We start from the raw sequence: 18,552 nt of genomic DNA on the forward strand, positions 1-18,552 counted from the left end.
ATGGCATAGTGGTTAGAAATGAGGACTGGGAGGCCGTGAGGACTAGGATTTAGAGTTAAGGACAGTATAACAGACTTGAGTTACAAGACTAAAATACATTAACAAAACATGGATACTAAAAACAATTATACACATTGTGGCAGAGCGAATCCCTGCCTGAAATTAATATGTTGAGGGTTGGCAGGGAAAGGGATAATTTGTGTTCCTGCCAGAGAAATGTAGGGGTGTGGATGTGTTTGCACAGCCACAGGTGTAATTATTTTGTTAAATTAATTAATGTCACCTGCCTGTAGCAGGCAGATATTTAAAAAAGACCAAAATGTTTGTACAAGGAAGTATTTGTGTGTGTGTGAGAAGAGGCTGTCAGTAGGAGCAAGGTACTGTGTAAACCTTTGTGTGTTATAGGATTTTTGCAATTGGTAAACAGCTTATCTGCCCGATAGTTAGAACTGGAAGTGAAACACTTTTTCTTTTATCTTTATTTTATTTCTTTTTTATAGCACCTTTCATAGTGGACAACCATCACAAAGCACTTTACAAGATATTAGACTAGGGTGTGTGAGCAATGCATCATTTATAGAGACACTTACAACAATGTTTCACCCAAAAGACGGAGCACAATGGAGTTAAGTGCTCCGTCACACAGTGAGTCAGTGGCTGAGCTGGGATTTAAACTGGGGACCTCCTGGTTACAAACCTGTTTCTTTAACCACTGTAGGTTTAGTTTTTAATTTTGTAAATAATAAAATCTGCATGAATGTGCTTTAAAAAAATACCTTTCTTGTCTCTGGGCCTGCTTTAAAATGGCTATCGAACCTTTAAAAGTATTTAGAAATCAATTAAGATGACTTCATTACAAGAGATAAAGGTGCAGTGAAAGCATGACGAAGTACGGTATATCATGGTAACAATGACAACATGATACTTGATTTGAAGAGTTGATACCATTTATGAGATTAACTGTGATATACAAACAGTAGCTGTCATGACCTCAAAAAGCCTCTTCTTTAGGTTAACGTGGAAATTTAAAGGATCGGTTTTATATTTGTTTTGGACACCATGGTGATGCAAGTGCATTGGTATGGTATATACATGGCAATATGGTGAACTGGATAATTAGTTTGCAGACTTACCCTGGAAACTTGTCTAAGGAGCTGTACTTTACTCTCTTACAGTAATTACAGAGCGAGGAACTCAAGCAGGGAGGAAGTAGCCACTCCAATACAGTATCAGTAGACAGTGAATTGGAGCATCAGGATACTTAATACAATGGCACGCTGTCCAATGCAAGTCTTTAATTCCTGGGCTATGTAGAGTGATTACATTATAGGATCTGAGTGCATACATGGAATACCTAGCTGTTATTAGGCTAGATACATAGTTGGCGTTTAAACAGAAGAAATAATCCTTTTTTTATTGGTTCATCTTCACACACACACACACCATTATCTAAAATGATATTGCTGCTGACATTGTTGCTCAGTAAAAAGTATCAAAATAGATTTAGAAATCCCTGTCAATGAATCAAGTACATGCTAGCAAAGTATTCCAGTAAACCTTACCTAATGTTAATCGCTGTTTCTTTCATAGCACTTATTGAATATACAATCCATGAATGCCTTTATGCACATTTCAGTGCAGCACTTAGGATCATGAAGGAACTCGGTAGACATTGAAAAAATGTGAGTCATAGGGTAAGCAGCATTTGTTTAGTGACTATGCTTGGGGGAATTGTGTTGCGTTGAGATCTGGCTTGTTGACTATCTTCTTTTATGTGAACTCTTGCAGAATGCAGAGATGTGTATTTGTACTATTGCATTGTAATATCTCGAAGGAGCAATCGATCCATTTTTTTCACTAATTTCTTAGAAAAAAAAAGACTTACGAAATGAAGGCAGTACTGTACATTGTGAGGTAAGATTTACTGGAATTATTTTGTTTGCTCCGTGTGTGTAAGCGCATAATTAAACTTGGTAAAGCTAAAATAACTATGCAGCTGGATTATTGTTTATTTTTCTGCAGTGGTTTTATTAACTACAGCACTACTTCCAAAATGTGAAGAACCTGCAATTCTTTTAAAGAGAAGTAAATAGTCCATTTACCACCCACTGTACTAAGAGCACAGGGTTGAAAAAGTAAAATAGAAAATAAAAAATGTTCTGATTACATTTTAGGGATTTTAAAATTTTAAAGAAATATGAGTTGTTTTAAGCCAGTAATGCAGTCCCTGTGCCGTATTAAATACAACGTTTCACTGTTTTAACTTTGGCCGAGAAGCTGACACTGGGAAAGCCTTCCTTATGATCAACTCTCTCAGATCCTCACAGCTGCACCCTGAGCTTGCCAAGGGTGGAGCCAATTCTCAGCAGAGCTAATTACCCTTGCACCAGTGTCTGACTTCTCAAATGGATCTGCTTCCCAGTCCCTTAGTGTCAACCACCAGACCACAAGGCCTCCAAATCCTTCAGCTCTAACCATGAGACCACATTGCATCCCAGTCCCTCAGTTCTAATCCACGAGACCACACTGCATCCCAGTCTCTCAGTTCTAACCATGAGACCCCAGTTCTTCAGGCATTTATGAGTCTTTTGAAAGTGCCTCAATCCTCTGAACAAAATGTCTGCTCCCAGGTTTCATTTGGGGTTATTTAGTTCAATTAGAGGCAACAATGGACTTTGGCACAGAAACCTAAACACAGAATCCCACCCAGCCATTTTGTCTTTCCCAGTCTCCCTCTGCCAACTCTATTATTATTGTAACAGAAACTCATATATATATATATATATATATATATATATATATATATATATATATATATATATATATATATATATATATATATATATAAAGTCAGAGCAGCCTAACTTGTTTTTTTTTATTTTATTTCCAAATAGATTTTCCCAGAATTGTGCAACCGTCTGTTTTAAAATAATAATCGTTGCATCAGCACTTGCATACAGCATGACTCAGATCAGCTTTGATGGTGATGCATATTGATGATTAAGATGATGAATGTTCCATAAGCTGGAGATTGTTTTTGACAGAGCAGCCACGTGCTTTCTCAGTTTAATGGTGGACATGCCTATTAGACATTAGTGAAAATCTCAAACGGTATCTGCTAATGCAAACATCTCAATGTTTCATTTATAACACTATGTAACACAATTTTTGTTCCTGGGTAGTAAGTGTTATTTCCTAATTGCTTATGCCTCAAAAGTATAGAAAATGGCTATTATTCCTCACAAACTTTGCTTTTGTGACCAGGTGTGACAGGTTGACGAGTGGATTGAGGCTCAGAGACAGAGTAAAGGCAAAAATAAAGTTATTTATTAAATAAAAAATAATCAAATAAACAGGCACAAGGACCAACAGAACAAGGTTCAAAAAGAAACAATCAAAAATGAACTTAAAAAGTAAACGGTTAGGTTGCAGGTCTTCCTTTAATTCTAAACAAAAAACTATCCAACATAAAAGCAAACTCCCAAACAAAGGAACACTCCAAACAGAAAAACACACTGCCAGCCAGGGCCTCTCCCTTGGCTTTTATCCCCTGTGGCTGGAGCCCAATTAATCAATTATTATTCAATTAGGCCTCCAGCCACATTCTCACATGTTTTTCTGGCAGGGAGAAATTTAACCCCCTCCCTGCCAGTTCCAATCATATTCGTATAGACGGGGAGTTCACCGTCACACCAGGACAGTGATATTTTGAAATTTACCTATTTCCAATGAGAAAATGGGTGAATTTGTGTCTTTTCGTTCACATAAAGTCAGAAAAAAACAACATATGAATCCAAATTAACATGTATTTATACTAAAGTAATACAAAAATGACTACAAAAGATTTAGAAGTGAGTAGTTTTTCGAGATTTACTATTATACTGTAAATCCCTTTCACGAATCAGCCCTCAAATGTAGTCTCCCATCATGTTCTCGTTATACTGTCCTTGGTAGCGACGTTTAAAGTCCAGTATATCCTGATGAAAGCGCTCGCCTTGCTCCTCCGAGTACGCTCCCATGTTCTCCTTGAATTTATCAAGATAAGCATCAAGGATATGGACTTTGAGGGACATCCTACAGCCCATTGTGCCGTAGTTCTTCACCAGAGTCTCAACCAGTTCCACGTAGTTTTCGGCCTTGTGATTGCCCAGGAAGCCCCGAACCACTGCAATAAAGCTGTTCCAAGCCGCTTTCTCCTTACTAGTGAGTTTCTTGGGGAATTCATTGCACTCCAGGATCTTCTTTATCTGTGGTCCGACGAAGACACAGGCTTTGACCTTTGCCTCAGACAGCTTAGGGAAGAAGTCTTGAAGGTACTTGAAGGCTGCCGACTCCTTATCTAGAGCTCTGACAAATTGTTTCATAAGGCCCAACTTGATGTGCAGTGGTGGCATCAGCACCTTCCAGGGGGTCCACCAGTGCCCCCACTTGACGTTGTTCCTCCCCACAGAGAACTTGGTCTGCTGTGGCCAGTCCCGCCTGCGGTAGTGTGCCTTGGTGTCCCTGCTGTCCCAAAGGCAAAGATAGCAGGGAAACTTGGTAAAACTGCCTTGGAGACCCATCAGGAATGCCACCATTTTGAAGTCTCCTATGACCTCCAAGAAAAATGCAGATATGTATCCATTTAGGCAGCTGGAACTAAATTGAACTGGTGGGCTTAAGGCCCCTGTATTTATACTACTATTTATATTACTGGAAAGTTCTAGAAAGTTCTAGAAGTTACTCCAAGTTTACTCAGCACTGAATCTATCTGGAATGTTCTGGAAAATAGGTACATTTCAAAATATCACTGTCCTGGTCACAAAAGCAAAGTTTGTGGGGAATAATAGCCATTTTCTATACTTTTGAGGCATAAGCAATTAGGAAATAACACTTACTACACAGGAACCAAAAAAAAAAAAAAATGTTACACGGTGTAATCAGTGGTAACTAGGCTCTGATGTGAAAAGTGTAAGAATTTGAATTTCTCTTGGAATTCAAAAGGATTTAGCCAATCTTTAAGAATTTTTTTCAAAAATCCAATTGCAATGCAGCCTTTTACTAAATGACCCTCACTCCTGGTAGCACTTTTATCCACGTTCCTCTATAAGCCACAGAACAGTGGTGGCTTAATGGAGCATTCACACATCCAAGATATGTGTGTGCCATCACACCATCCAGCTGTCACCCATATTCCAGTCTTTGTCTATAACTTGTGATATGTTCTTGTGGCAAAGTGGTTTGCAGTGCACAGATATAGAGGTGATGCAGTGCTCAGGAATGATTTGAAACAACACAGCTCACAGTTAAACAGCTCTTTATGGGTTAATTGTTTTTTCAACCAGAAATAATAATACCTGGCTCTACACAACAATATGTGTCACGCAGGTAAACCACGGGGTTCAGTCCAGAAATAATAATAGACACTAAGCAAGATACATAGAAACACAACACGGTCACAAGTCCAGAGTGAGTGCTTTTAGTGAAAATGGTGATTTACAGGTTTATACATGTATAATGGATATTAGCCTTCTATAAACGACAAACGTAACAGTTTAATAGAGAAACAAAACAACACACAAAAACTCACACATTCTTTATAACATAAAGGAACAGATCGCTCGGCTACATTCCCTGATATACCTTCAGTCACGCCGATTTTGGTATTGAGTGCAATCACGTGGCTTCACCCCTTTTTTGGATGGCCGACTTCCGACTGACCCTGGAATAAACTGTCAAACCATCCAGTCCGGGGCACACTGTTCCTGTGATACGATGCCCTCACAGGTCGGGAGGGAGATTGTTGACTCAGATTCATTCGCTCTCTATCACAGTACTTTTGCAGAGAAATAAGATGCCAGCTAGCTTGCTTTGCATGTCACCCCTATTTGCCACTGAATTAAACAAAAACATAGAATATTTTTAAAATGCTCTGGATATGTTGCTGCTGCAGTTAAAGAACAGAATACATAAGAGTACACCAGTGCTGTTAATTTATAACCACTAGAACCCTGGTTAGGAAGCATCCAAACCATTTAGAAATGCACAGGAAATGAGCAGCTGCCATAGCACTATCAATAGTGTGAAGGGTCACCATGGGAAACCAGAACAGAACTAATGTGACAAATACCGTGGAAATCTATAGGAAAGTTCTCCAGAACTGCGTACAGCATCATTGCGCCACATCATTAAGGACCTGTGAAACTGTCTGTTGTATCTGCTGTCCTGTCCATCTTGACTGAAAACTGCAGTCCAAATTAATCTGTCATGTTAGGTACAGCCCATTACACAAGCATGAGGGTCACATTGCACATGTTTCTACTTTTTTGTCCAACCATTTTGGAAGACACAGTATTCCAGTGCCTTCGCATCATAGATTAATTACTTTTATAAATCCTGCTTCAAACAGAAATAATGCTGAGTTTTATGGGCTGAACAGAACTTCAACTACACACTACTGAATTGCAACCTATAGGAATGCATACAGCAACCATAAACCACTAGACCACTCAAAAAGAGTCTACAAAGACATGAAGACAGTGGAAGATTTGATAAAACGTAATGAGCATTTTAGGTTGAAATTGAATTGAATTGCATTAAATGTGTGTGATTAATAAACGTCATCAGAGCCCCTTGATTAAACTTGACAAGTCTTTTGAAGTCAGGCCCTCTGTTATAAAACACAATTTCTAATGTATTGCAGTATAAAACTAAATATAATCAAGCTACTTCAGTATACAGGCCAGATAGGAATTCACGGAAGTTGAATTGCATATCCACTCCAAAGTACACTTACTATTGCTTATTATGTATAGTAATGTTATTACTGCACTAACTGTCATTCTGGCTTTGGTAATGGAATTATTTATCAATATATAATAAAACCAGGATAAATATTGACTGGTGTTGAGCAGATTCATAATCAGAGCTGCCATTCTACCAAGGTCAAACTTAGGTTTCAATAGCTGCAGTATTTATATGACTGCTTGGTATTTACTATTCAGCCTCCAAATCTATCTTACATGGCAAACCAACAGAGAACATTAAGGAGTATTTTGTACTTTTTGTTTGTACCAGAATTTTTACATGAGCGTCAGCATTAATGATGCAAAAAAACAAGTAAGGACATGTCCTTGATGTCCTCAAAGCTAGTTATGGCCATGGAGTTGAGTCTTATGGTGGAAATTATTACACCAAATGTGGAAAAACATTGACAGAGTTACAATGCCTCATAGCGAGAGAGGCTTCAGAGACAATATCCTGTTTATTTTCTTTACTATGCAGTGTGACACTGTTTCTTCAATTTTCAAGACTTCTTTCGGGTTAATTAAAAATATGCTGGTATTTAAGAAGACAGAGGTTTAGACATGGGAGCGCTCAGAGGGCAATGTAGACAGTGAAAATGACAATATACTGGTTTTGTGGGCAACAGCCTAAACAATGTGACAATGTATTGGTTTAATAATAAATGATACCGCCGATGAAAAGCTGAGGTGCACACTACACACAGCTAACAAATAACTTCTTAGAACACATGTCTGTGTAAAGTTTAATCAGTGTTCAGCGCCATGCTTCCTCAGACTGTATAAACAAGTTATTTATAGATATTATAGTGGAGTCTTTGTTCTCACTTTTCCAGTAAGTCTGTACTCATTGCAAAATCTGTAAACACTTGAGGGCTGTGAGCAAGTGGACTGCATGCTCCTGGGGATGGTGTAAAGGATGTGAGTGCATTTGTGACTCACCTGCAAAGTAACTGATAGAATCATACTGTAGGATCAGGTTGACTGAGAGTTGATTCATACAGGATTAAGCCTGTTAATGTTTAATACTATCAATAACCTGCCAATACTTTTTGATAAACTATGGCAAATGTATTGTATAACCATGTGTTGTTTTCAATATTGTATTAAAGAGAACATTATGTTCTTAACACCAGCTTAACCTTTTGTAATAATAGTAAAGAATGTGCCTGGAGAACATGATCAGAATAATGTGCTCCAGCAACATCATGTGTGATTCTCTGTATGATTTAGCATAGAAAGGATCTATTGGTAGTTGATGTTAATCACAGTGAGATCCATTGTTGGGGAGATGTAATGCATTTTTTGTTTTTCTCTCCCCTCAAACAACATTTAACACAAAGCTATTTGTCGATGATTGTGAATAATACAGACCTGCTGGTTTCTGGTATGCTGTCTTGAAAGCTAGATGACATATTGAAAGCTCAGCAGTTTAAATAAATGTGCCTTTTTAAACACTGCTCTTATGATTTTGATTAAATGAGTGCACTTACTTAAAATGAATATCTGTGCTTTATACCATCTAAAATGCTAGAATGATGTGAGTTCTTAATCATCATATATTACTGGTTGTGCGCTCGTGGGTTTGTTTCAAAGGTCATCATTGTAGGTTACCTGTCTCTGGGCAAGGTGGCCAGTATAAAAGTATTAATGCATGGATTTAGAAACACATATCATGGAATAATAAACAGATGCAAATTATTATACAAATTTACTGTGAATAAAATATTCCTTTTTTTTTTTTACAAATCTATATTTCATTCTTTCTACACAGGCACTGACTCTGCAGACACCATATTCACTTTATATGCTCCATGTTTTTAAAGGCTTGGTTATTATAGCTTTAAAGTAATTGCAGCCAAAAAAAAATGATGCTATCTCTTATCCCTGTTGCACTGCCATTAGCCACAGATTTGAAAGGAACGCATGTTATAGCAAACACGTATTTTCATTTTAAAACATGATATCTGTTACTAATTAAGTTAAAAGGCAATTTAAATTGTATCTGCCTTTTTTCACAGGAAATATGTTATACAGTACACCCTCGCTATAACGCCCTTCATTATAACGAACCTTCGGCTATAAAGAACCTGGCCCCTGGACCCCAAATAAAAAAAAAAAAAGATCATATAAACACACACTGGCAAAATCCCCAACTGTACGCACAGGATGCCACCTCTGCAGTGAAGTCAACACTTTTGTCTTAACAAAAAGCATGCGCTGTGTAACTATGCCTCCGAAATAAAAATCATTTCCTTTTGCAACAAAGCTGTAAACTATGTTGATTGTTTCAAAAAATGAGTAATGCAGGCATATCTGTCGTGAATATAGGTTGTCAAAAAGCACAGTTTTTTGGCTTGTTCAGCGACCATGCGGCAAAGCAAAATTGATTAAACAAAAAACAACAACAAAAGCAACTTGAGGATCTAAACTTTCCATGTCAAACTTTTCATTTGATTTGGAATAAAAGATCAGTTTGGCATTCTTGCATGTTGAATAAAGATTTAGTGCACTTTGAAACGATTCTTGTCAAATTGGTTTTGAATAAAAGTTCAGTTTAAATTCGGGATTTTTGCTTTTTGTACTGTGTTTTAATTCTTAATAATAAGATAAAACAAAGTCAAAATAATGCAATTCTACTTTTATTCACAATCTCATTACTCCAACAGCTTATCAATGTTCTTTCGCTATAACAAACCCCTCGATATAAAGAACAAAAGGCTCGGACCGAAACAGATTAGTTATAGTGAGGTTGCACTGTGCTTGCACTTCCTGGATCATTTCACCTCCGCAGTGTCTTCTGAGCTGTAGTATATTATTGGCTAAGCGTGTCAGTAAATAGGAGAAGCAGCTGATTGGTTATTGACAAGAAAGAATCCTTTGAAAGGGTGAAATGGCCAAGCAGTAGAAAGCATTGCTATCAGAGGTTTCTTTAATCAAGTGTAGTAGTAATAAATAGTTTTTGGAGACATTTGAAACATGGGGGTATTTGTAAGTATATTCACAGTGCAAATAATTGCGGATGCAAAATTCTAATTGCACTGTGCCCTATATAAGCTTAAGAGCTATGAAAATTACTCAACATTCACAAATAATGATCTGCAATTATGATAACGAGGGTCTCAATGAGCGCATCCGTCTGTTTAGCGGCTGCACTTGCAGAGTTAGGAGTACAGAGAGCAGTAGGCACTGTATGACATTTGTGGAGCATGAAAATACAAACCAAACAATATGTCAGAGGAAGGGCAGCAAAGTCCTCTTGGCGCATGGAAAAGAAAAGAAAAGTATTCTGAGAAGGAGTTGAGAGTCCTTACGGCTGAAGTCACTCAGCATGAAACAGAATTGTTTGGAAAAGCCTCAGCCAACATCAAGTTATGCTAGTATCCTTAGGAAATTATATGTATTGGCCTGCACTTTTTAATATGACATCCAGAAATTTGCCTAGCACTGGAAAAGGTGGATTGGGTTATCCTCCAGACATTCCAGCTGTGGTCTGAGAGGAACCAGAGGCTAAATAGTGCATCAGGAAGTGCACCACAGCAGCCATCCTGAAGCCAGTGGCATGTCTCTGAAAGTGTGTGCTTTTATACAGCTTTTAGTTACTAGCTTCGACAATGGTTTGAACCTTCTAAGAAGAGGTTTCAAGTTTTTGGATGGTCAGTAATTGCCTAAGTGCAAGGCAAAGTCCTTGCATCACGTTATAATGTTTTCGCCTGCTTAGTATCCAGATCCAGCCCAATTCCATGCTATTTTCTTCATGAATGCATTTCAATATAATTGTAATGGATTAATGATGGCAAAGTGAAAATTTGATAGCGGGTGCAGAACAACAGGTGAACATACACCACTTTTTTTTGCGTCTTGTAAAATCATACTTTACGGCTGCTAAGCATGATTTACGGCAACATTATGGGGGTTTTGCACCAGTAAAATCACTTACATCTACCCCATTATGTACAGAACGAATTAAAGAGCCCAGCAGGTAAGATTGGTGAAATTATTAACAACAATTACCTTAAGATTTTGAACTTACTTAAAAGCAGACTTTTAAAGTGTGTGTTATGGTTGTATAACTGTAATAGTTTGTAATCATGGTTCCTACAGTACCAGGATATATAAAAGGATATCCTGGCACTAAGATTCTCTACTGTCAGCTTCACACTGTGTGGGGTCAGCCCTGAGAATTACTGCGCTGTGTTTGATTTCTAAAGGAAGGTTTCAGGACAGTACAGTATGTCCATATCTTGCGGATGCTGTATGCAGGAGGAGTAGGAAGGGGAGTCAGAGACTACTTTCCATGGTTGGGCTTCTCAACCGCAACACCTGGAGGGGCACAAAAACATTTTAATGGCTCTTTGTGACAACCTGTTCAGGACGCCAAATCTGGTGGAGAGAGATAGAAAGAGGGAGTGTGTGTGTGTGTGTGTGTGTGTGTGTGTGTGTGTGATTCTTATTTGCTGAATGTTTGGTTCCACAAATATTAAGACAAACCAATTATTTTTTAAGTAAACTTTATTAGTGTAAAGTTTCCAACATCACCCTTGTTAGGAAGGCACCATCCATTATTACAGCGTCTTAACTGTAGAAGTCAGCCACACACCGACTAGCACTAGACAGTGTATATTAAATTCATTGAACTACAGTAACGAGTATGAATGCTCAACTGTTATACCCCATCTTTTTATGTTCCTAAAATGAAATCTTCACGCTGGAATACATACTTAGTGAATCTGCCCCAGATGTCAATGTTGCCCCTGCTGTTTGAGTGGATATATGGGTATGTGCATATAGGTCTAACTGATCTTATAATGTGCTGCTGTTATTGACACTGGGTTGTGTCCAAGTGTACAGTAATTGTGAAAGTACAGTATGGTGGTATCACTTTGCATAAAATGGCCCTAATTGAGGGAGATCTTCAGACTGTTTCCATGAAGGGGACTGTCACAAAGTGGTCTTAATGGTGAGCTGTTCACAAGGGAGGAGTCTACTGTATAACTTGTATAGTCCCTGTGCTCTACCAGCATGCCCGGTCGGCACTGTACAGCATGTATGAGCAATGAGTACCCTGTTTTACCAGTAAGAGTGGCAGAGCCTGCCCGGTCACCTGTGAGTCACACTCTGAATAACACTTGTTACATTCCACTGCTAATAACTCACTTAGTCTGCGGTACTTTTTAATATTAACTTAACCTTCAATGCCAGGATATTTTCTGACAAGTATGTTCGGCTATAAGTACAAAAGTAGCGCTATTAGTACAGTATAATCAAAAAGTTAATTAAGTGTGACAGACATATACATGAAAGACAGGCTCCTCCATATTCTGACATTCTCAATAATTTATGGTAAAGAATGTTGTCACATACTTTCATAATTTGAAAAGCAGTCCTATAAATCTAAGTAAAAATGATTTGATATTTTGACACGACTCTTTAGTTGAAGTATTTCAAGGACTGTGGTATACTGTACTGTACATATAACTGTATGTGGCATAGTTTATTGTGTCAAGGTTAGACAACTCTCAGAACTGTATTTATGGCACCCAGGCAAAAAAACCTGTGAACTATTATTACAATCCCAAGCCATCAGAAACTTGCAATGCAGTTTTACTGGTTCAAAAAATGGGGCTCATCAAGTACTTGTACCCATGGTTCTAGTTTTGAGTACTGTTTGCATTGCCGGGGGACAGAAAACTTACCATATGCAGATATAATATGTTGCATCCTTCATGTACAAGTGTTCTGTTTTTTACAGACCAAAAGCAGCCCTGTGCTGACAAATAAAAGTTTGGGTGGCAGTGAAAGCATCAACCATCGCGGGGTAACACAGAGAATCTCACATTTTAGCAGCACAATTCTTTAATCAGAATATTGAGGCCAATATGGGCAGTTAATAAAGTCCAGCCGCTCAGATAGAAAGGATCAGACCTATGGACAGCTGTGCAAGCAGAAGAACGAGTGTCTCTGAACTCTTTCTTCTGCGGTCAAGCCATTATAGTCATGTTACTAAAGTCAAGGGTTGTGAAGCACCATGTCAACCACTATTTGATTTAAACTGTGTTTTAGCCTTGCTGTGCTGTGTGTCTTTTCTATCCCTCCCAGCTTAGCCGAATACTTCTCTTGCCTATAAAGTCCAGAAGAGCCAGATGAACAATAACATGGAAAGGAATGCTTAGGGACTTAAAATATCCCCTCGCCTCCTGAAAATGCAGTGATTGGAAACAGATTGTTTACGAGATGCCAAAATACCATTTGTGATTTAATGACCCTGACACAGAGTAAAAACTCAAAAATAAATGTGATATAAATCTGCTTTTTATTACTTGAATTCTTTCCCTTAAGACCAATTTCAGATAAACAAACAAGTAATATGGAAATGATTGTTTCATATTTGTCCCAACTTTGTCAAGCTTGTCAAAATAGATGGGAAATATAGATGGTTTTAGTTCAATCACTGGGGTGGTATGTGTCAGGGTTGAAGTACATTGACCTCTATTTATCAAAGCGTTTTACTTCAGGATGTAATTTGCACTAGATCTCCTCATATTTTGTCAAAGGAAACACACAAGCTATGCTACACAACTAATAATACAAACTAAACTTGGACTTCCTAATGTTACTTTAGCTAAAATAGTGCTGATTAACCCTACTGACTAGGCACCCTGTGAGCTCAGAGCAGACACCTGAAGGGCTGCCCTTTGTAATCCAGAGGCAATTAACTCACATACATTAACCGTGGGGCTTCTGAGTTGTTTCTTACTGGTTTTGTAACATGTTTTGCCTTTATTTTTCTTCTGTGAAATGGACACTATAATACCCAGTTGTAAGAATAATTAGGCACCCTGACATCGAGAGCAGGACTCTACATTCCCCCACAATCTGTCAGGTCCTCAAAACCATCTTAACTGGAGAACCGATTTAGACTCGTCTGATTGTGATGATACTTAGTACAGGTGTCCAGATGGGCTTTTAATTAATTAAGTCTGGCTTTGGAATTCTGTACCTAGTTATCATTTATTTTAAAACTAGTAAGAAACCACTTAAAACAACCAAAAGTAAGGAGATTTACCATTCCAAAAATTTGGTATCAGAAAATATAAAAAAATCCAGTGTGAACAAACATGTTCATGTGTTACCAATTCTGAGACCAGTCACTGAGATGAGGTTAAAAGGTCTTTTATGCAGTTAAGACGCTCTTTAGTGTGCGGTCGTGCTTCAAGCAACTCCCATTACATTACACATGCTCTTATTTGACAGACATTTCTCTTATCTGAAAGATCTCTTGTTTCAGCACCTGTTTTTTTTTACTTGATAATTCCCTTCTTGAGCATTTTCATCCCACCTAATGGATGGTGGACTTCCATTTTGAGTGCTGCATGCCTTAAATAACCAGTCTTCAGACAAAATTAGAGCAACTGCAGATGTATACACACTTCACCTAGAAGGCTGACAACTAAATCTAAGGAAGGAAGCTTAAAACAACCATGCTGTTTCTCTTATTGGAAACCATGGAAAGAATGAACGTGTAACACTGCCATTGAAACCCCCTGCTTGACTTGACTTGACTGGGTTTGGAGAGCTAAGAATCTGTGTTTTATGGGCGTTTAGAGAGGGAGACTGAGAAGGTGGGGGGTTATACACTCAGCTGTTCCCAGATAAATAAAGAATACAGCCGGGAGTAGTGTAAAAGGCTGTTTGGGGAATGCAGAGGTTTTGTCTTATTGTCGTCCAAGTTTTCTATTTCATTCGGGTGTTGAAAATATGACCGTTCACTCTACAGATCATTAACGTTCTCCCCCTGAATGTGCTGGTGTTCTCTTTATTTGTATAGATGTTGCTGGGCCACAATCGCAAGAGAGCTATAAGACTGGGCAGCTCATTTATTTGTGAATTAGGGCCCCATTTACTAAACGTTTTCTATTCTCAGAATTATAATCTTTTATGGTTGGATTAAGTGTGGGTTTCACATTAGCATTATCCTCTAATGGCTTTGAAAATGTGTTCCTTTACATTTCACATGTAGGAGAACTGTGCAGTGAATCCAGTTGGAGGGAACTCATGAATATTTAAATGAACGTTTCTCATTATTCGTTAGTACCCTTTTATGAGAAAGCCAGAGGGAATGGAGTTGATTTCTTCATTGATTACCCTTATAAAAGTTTCCCTTATTAAAAACATAGCAAAGTGGAGTAAAGCATAGTAAACTCATGGTAAAGCTCAGATAAGCACTGCAAAGTCCAAAGAGGTATGGGTAATATGGGTAATTCATATTCTGGCACCTGAAAGTTACATGTTTAGATAAGTCAAGTATAAATAAGTTTAATAAATAAATAAATAAATAAATTTACATATTATGGAATTTAGCTAGCTTCCTAATCAGTAACATTTTAATCTGCAGCAGACCAATTCATTTAGGAGATGAGAGATTGGGAGATTCCATTTTCAAATGTCATACTTTCATCCACTGAAAAACTGAGAAAACTGTACTGAATTAGACGAACTATCTAATACAAAAGAACAAATAGCTTCATTTTACCCAAGTGACTTTAATTTTAGTAAATGAGGCTGTTAAACTTTCAAGGAACAATGGGCCCCTATTTATCAAAGCCTTTTAGTAGTGTCCAAGTTATTTCTTACCAGTGTTGTATCACTGGAAAGTTTTCAGTGCTGATTCCATCCTCGAGTGATTAACAGTGCCCCGGTGATCTGCTGTGTCTGTGTTGTTTAAATCTAGTTTGGACACTGAGTCCCATTTCTCCCACATATAATCTCTCATTTTAAGCAGCCTCAGCTAAACACAGCTTACTTGGCTCCTTGTTTGGGGGGGTTCATAAAGAAATACAGCTTCACATCACAACTGGAATACACAATTTATACCGTTCTTATCTGACGTTTCATTTTGTTATTTTGAGATGTTCATTCAACTGAAATACTCATATCTGCAGTAAAACCCACATAAGGGTGTTTTCAGGTGGCTGCATGATTGCTGTGTCATATTTTCTATATGAGACATATAGACAAATTAGCTTGTGTAATGGGGGTGGGCTTATACATGAGATACTTGAAGGGGCTTGTTTCAAGACTATTTTTAGAAAACAGTAGAGGAGAAAGAAAAACATAAAAATCTATCAAAATACTTTTACAATGTCTTGTCGTGCTGAGACTCATAAACATCTTAGCCCCCATGTCTTGTATTGGAATATAGCTCAAGTTTTCTTCAGAGACACGTGTGTGGGCTTAAACCAGATGACTTACTGCTCTGAAAAAACAGCGTCTACCCAAGTATAAGCCCATGCTCCTCTTTGCGCCATCGTACAGTACAGCTATTGGTGGAAGGTGTGAGAATTAGGTGTGTCTGTGTCTAGTGTAGTCTAACTTTGCCTCCCCTCTCCTCCCCCAGAGCCTCGGCTGTGATGAATACCTGGGCTCAGACAAGGTGATGGACAAGTGTGGGGTGTGCGGGGGTGACAACACAGCCTGCAAGGTGGTGTCGGGGGTCTTCAAGCACACCCTGATGAAAGTGGGCTACCACAAGGTGGTGGAGATCCCTGAGGGGGCTACCAAGATAAACATCACAGAGATGATCAAAAGCCGCAACTACCTCGGTAAGTACTGACAGTACATGCCATTGAAACATTGCGCCCCCTTCTCAGAGGCTTTCCCCAACTTAGTGTTGTAATATGAGAGAGACATGAGGACCTGTTCACATTTTTGAGACTAATGCAATATTCATGAAACTGACTACATTCCAAATAACAATAAACAATTGAAATACAGTTCAGTCTTACAACTGTCAGGGGGCAGTTGTGCGAAGCAACCAGTTAGAGTTGAGAATATGATCAGTATCCCCTAAATCCCTAAATCCCTAACTCACCAAGTCACACAACTATAGAGACTGGTCATCTGAGCGATGTCCGGGGTTTCATATAAGAACCAGCCTTTAGGAACGAGTCAATTAACATTTTCATGGTGGAGGGAGCTTGATATCTACTTAAATCCCTTGAGCTGAGAATGGTCATTTCTATTTTACACATTGAAGTTTGGATCACATACAGTTGTGTTTTGTTTTTAACCTGAGCCCAGCACAAACCAGCTTTCATTAGAGCTTGTCTTCCCCTTGTTTTCTGCTTTTTAATTACATTGCAGTCCAGGTTACTTTCCTCTGCCTGTTCCAGTGAAGGAGGAGGGAAAGGGGTCAGTGGTGTAATAGCTCTGACGAAAGTATATGGTCATTATGAATATTATAAACCATGTATGATAAATCAACCTATTCATATAGACTAACAATTTGTCAAAATCCCAGTGCATCTTATGTTACATTAGTAACCGGTGTGCAACATTTATTCTAAATGATATTGCAATTGCTGATAATGCTGTGGTCTGCTACAGGTTTCTTCAGAGTAATATACTGTTATAATAATGGTATTCCAATGGTATTCTTCAAACTCAAGAGCTTTGATGGAAGAGCAGAGAAAGTGGCCCTTATTAGTGGTGACATCAATATTAATGCATACGTACAATAACTTGATGCTCTTTCTAAACATTATAGTTTGGCTGGCATCCTGCCTTGGTTCAAATTCCTCCAAAAATCCAGCTAAGCTCTTTAAACTGCAACCATCTGAAATCAATGCCAGTTTCAAAGTTGTTATTATTATTATTATTATTATTATTATTATTATTATTATTATTATTATTATTATTATTATTATTATTATTATTATTATTATTTTAAATGTTGGTGATTTTATTCAGCATTTTTTGAAAAGGGAATCTTGGCAAAACTGTTATTTAAAAACTCTCACATTCACATAGTGGCTAATATGCAACAACCCTATATACATAAGCACGATTGTAATCATACAGAAGTTAAATTAAAACCTACTCCCAAAATAACAGTGCATTCCAGCCTTACAATGCCGTGGTAATTCTCTGAATTAGAATAGCATCTTTGGCAATAGAACAGAATTAATGAGTCATGAAAGCATCTGAATTCCAGAGGTGATACACAACCCAACACAATGTCTTCAGTTTTTTAATATTCAACATAACCCTAATATTCAATAACTACATTGTCTGTTTCAAATCATTACTGCCTCTCAATAGCTCTTATTTTCCTGTTGTTTGTAATGATGCTGTGCCATTGCTTTCAGAAAGACTTACACAGTAGCTGAAGTGCTTGTCTGTGAATTACAAATGTTTTTAGTGTTTCTAAATGTACATATGTATATGTTAATTAGTGTACTTTCTATGTTACTGAAATTGTAGCCCTAATTTTATATTGTCAGCCAATGGAATTGCATGCAAAAGGCACAGGAGCAGAAGTTGGGGAAGCAGGAATATGGCATGTTTAAGTGTGCATCATGATTCAAGACTAATGGGCTCTTCCGTTTGTGTTTAAACACTGTTCAGTCCAACTCATACCTAGACGGTAGAGGATGAAAATAAAGAAAAAAACAATAACAAAAAAGTCCACTTCAGTCTTGTGACACTGAGAGAAGGTTTGTGACTGGCAGATTACCTGATCCAATCCGAGGCCTGGGCCTTACAGCGCCTCCTAATCCTATATTTGCATGCATCAGAGGAGCTTCAGTTTGCCACTGTCTGCAACACTGATTTGAAACATCAAACAACAGCCTGTGACTCTCGCCACACTTCGCTATGCGCTGTCACTGCACTGCCTGAGGAATACAAGGGCACCTGGTTGCTGTCGACTACTCCCCATTAAAACCTGACCACGTCAAGAAGGATTTATTTGGATAGGAGCTCAACTCTC

The 18,552-nt window shown here is 38.1% G+C and overlaps 1 protein-coding gene across 3 annotated transcripts in view; it reads left to right on the forward strand.

Annotated features, from left to right (window-relative positions):
• LOC121294588 (thrombospondin type-1 domain-containing protein 4-like) overlaps window positions 1–18,552 on the forward strand; it is a 185,801-nt gene that overhangs the window by 129,516 nt on the left and 37,733 nt on the right. For all 3 annotated transcript variants that reach the window (XM_041218433.1, XM_041218431.1, XM_041218432.1), the window contains one exon: window positions 16,180–16,384. In XM_041218433.1, coding sequence (XP_041074367.1) covers window positions 16,180–16,384 — 205 coding nt within the window. The remainder of the gene's footprint in view (window positions 1–16,179; window positions 16,385–18,552) is intronic.

Source organism: Polyodon spathula, chromosome 19, assembly GCF_017654505.1.
Source record: "Polyodon spathula isolate WHYD16114869_AA chromosome 19, ASM1765450v1, whole genome shotgun sequence".
Lineage (NCBI taxonomy): Eukaryota > Metazoa > Chordata > Actinopteri > Acipenseriformes > Polyodontidae > Polyodon > Polyodon spathula.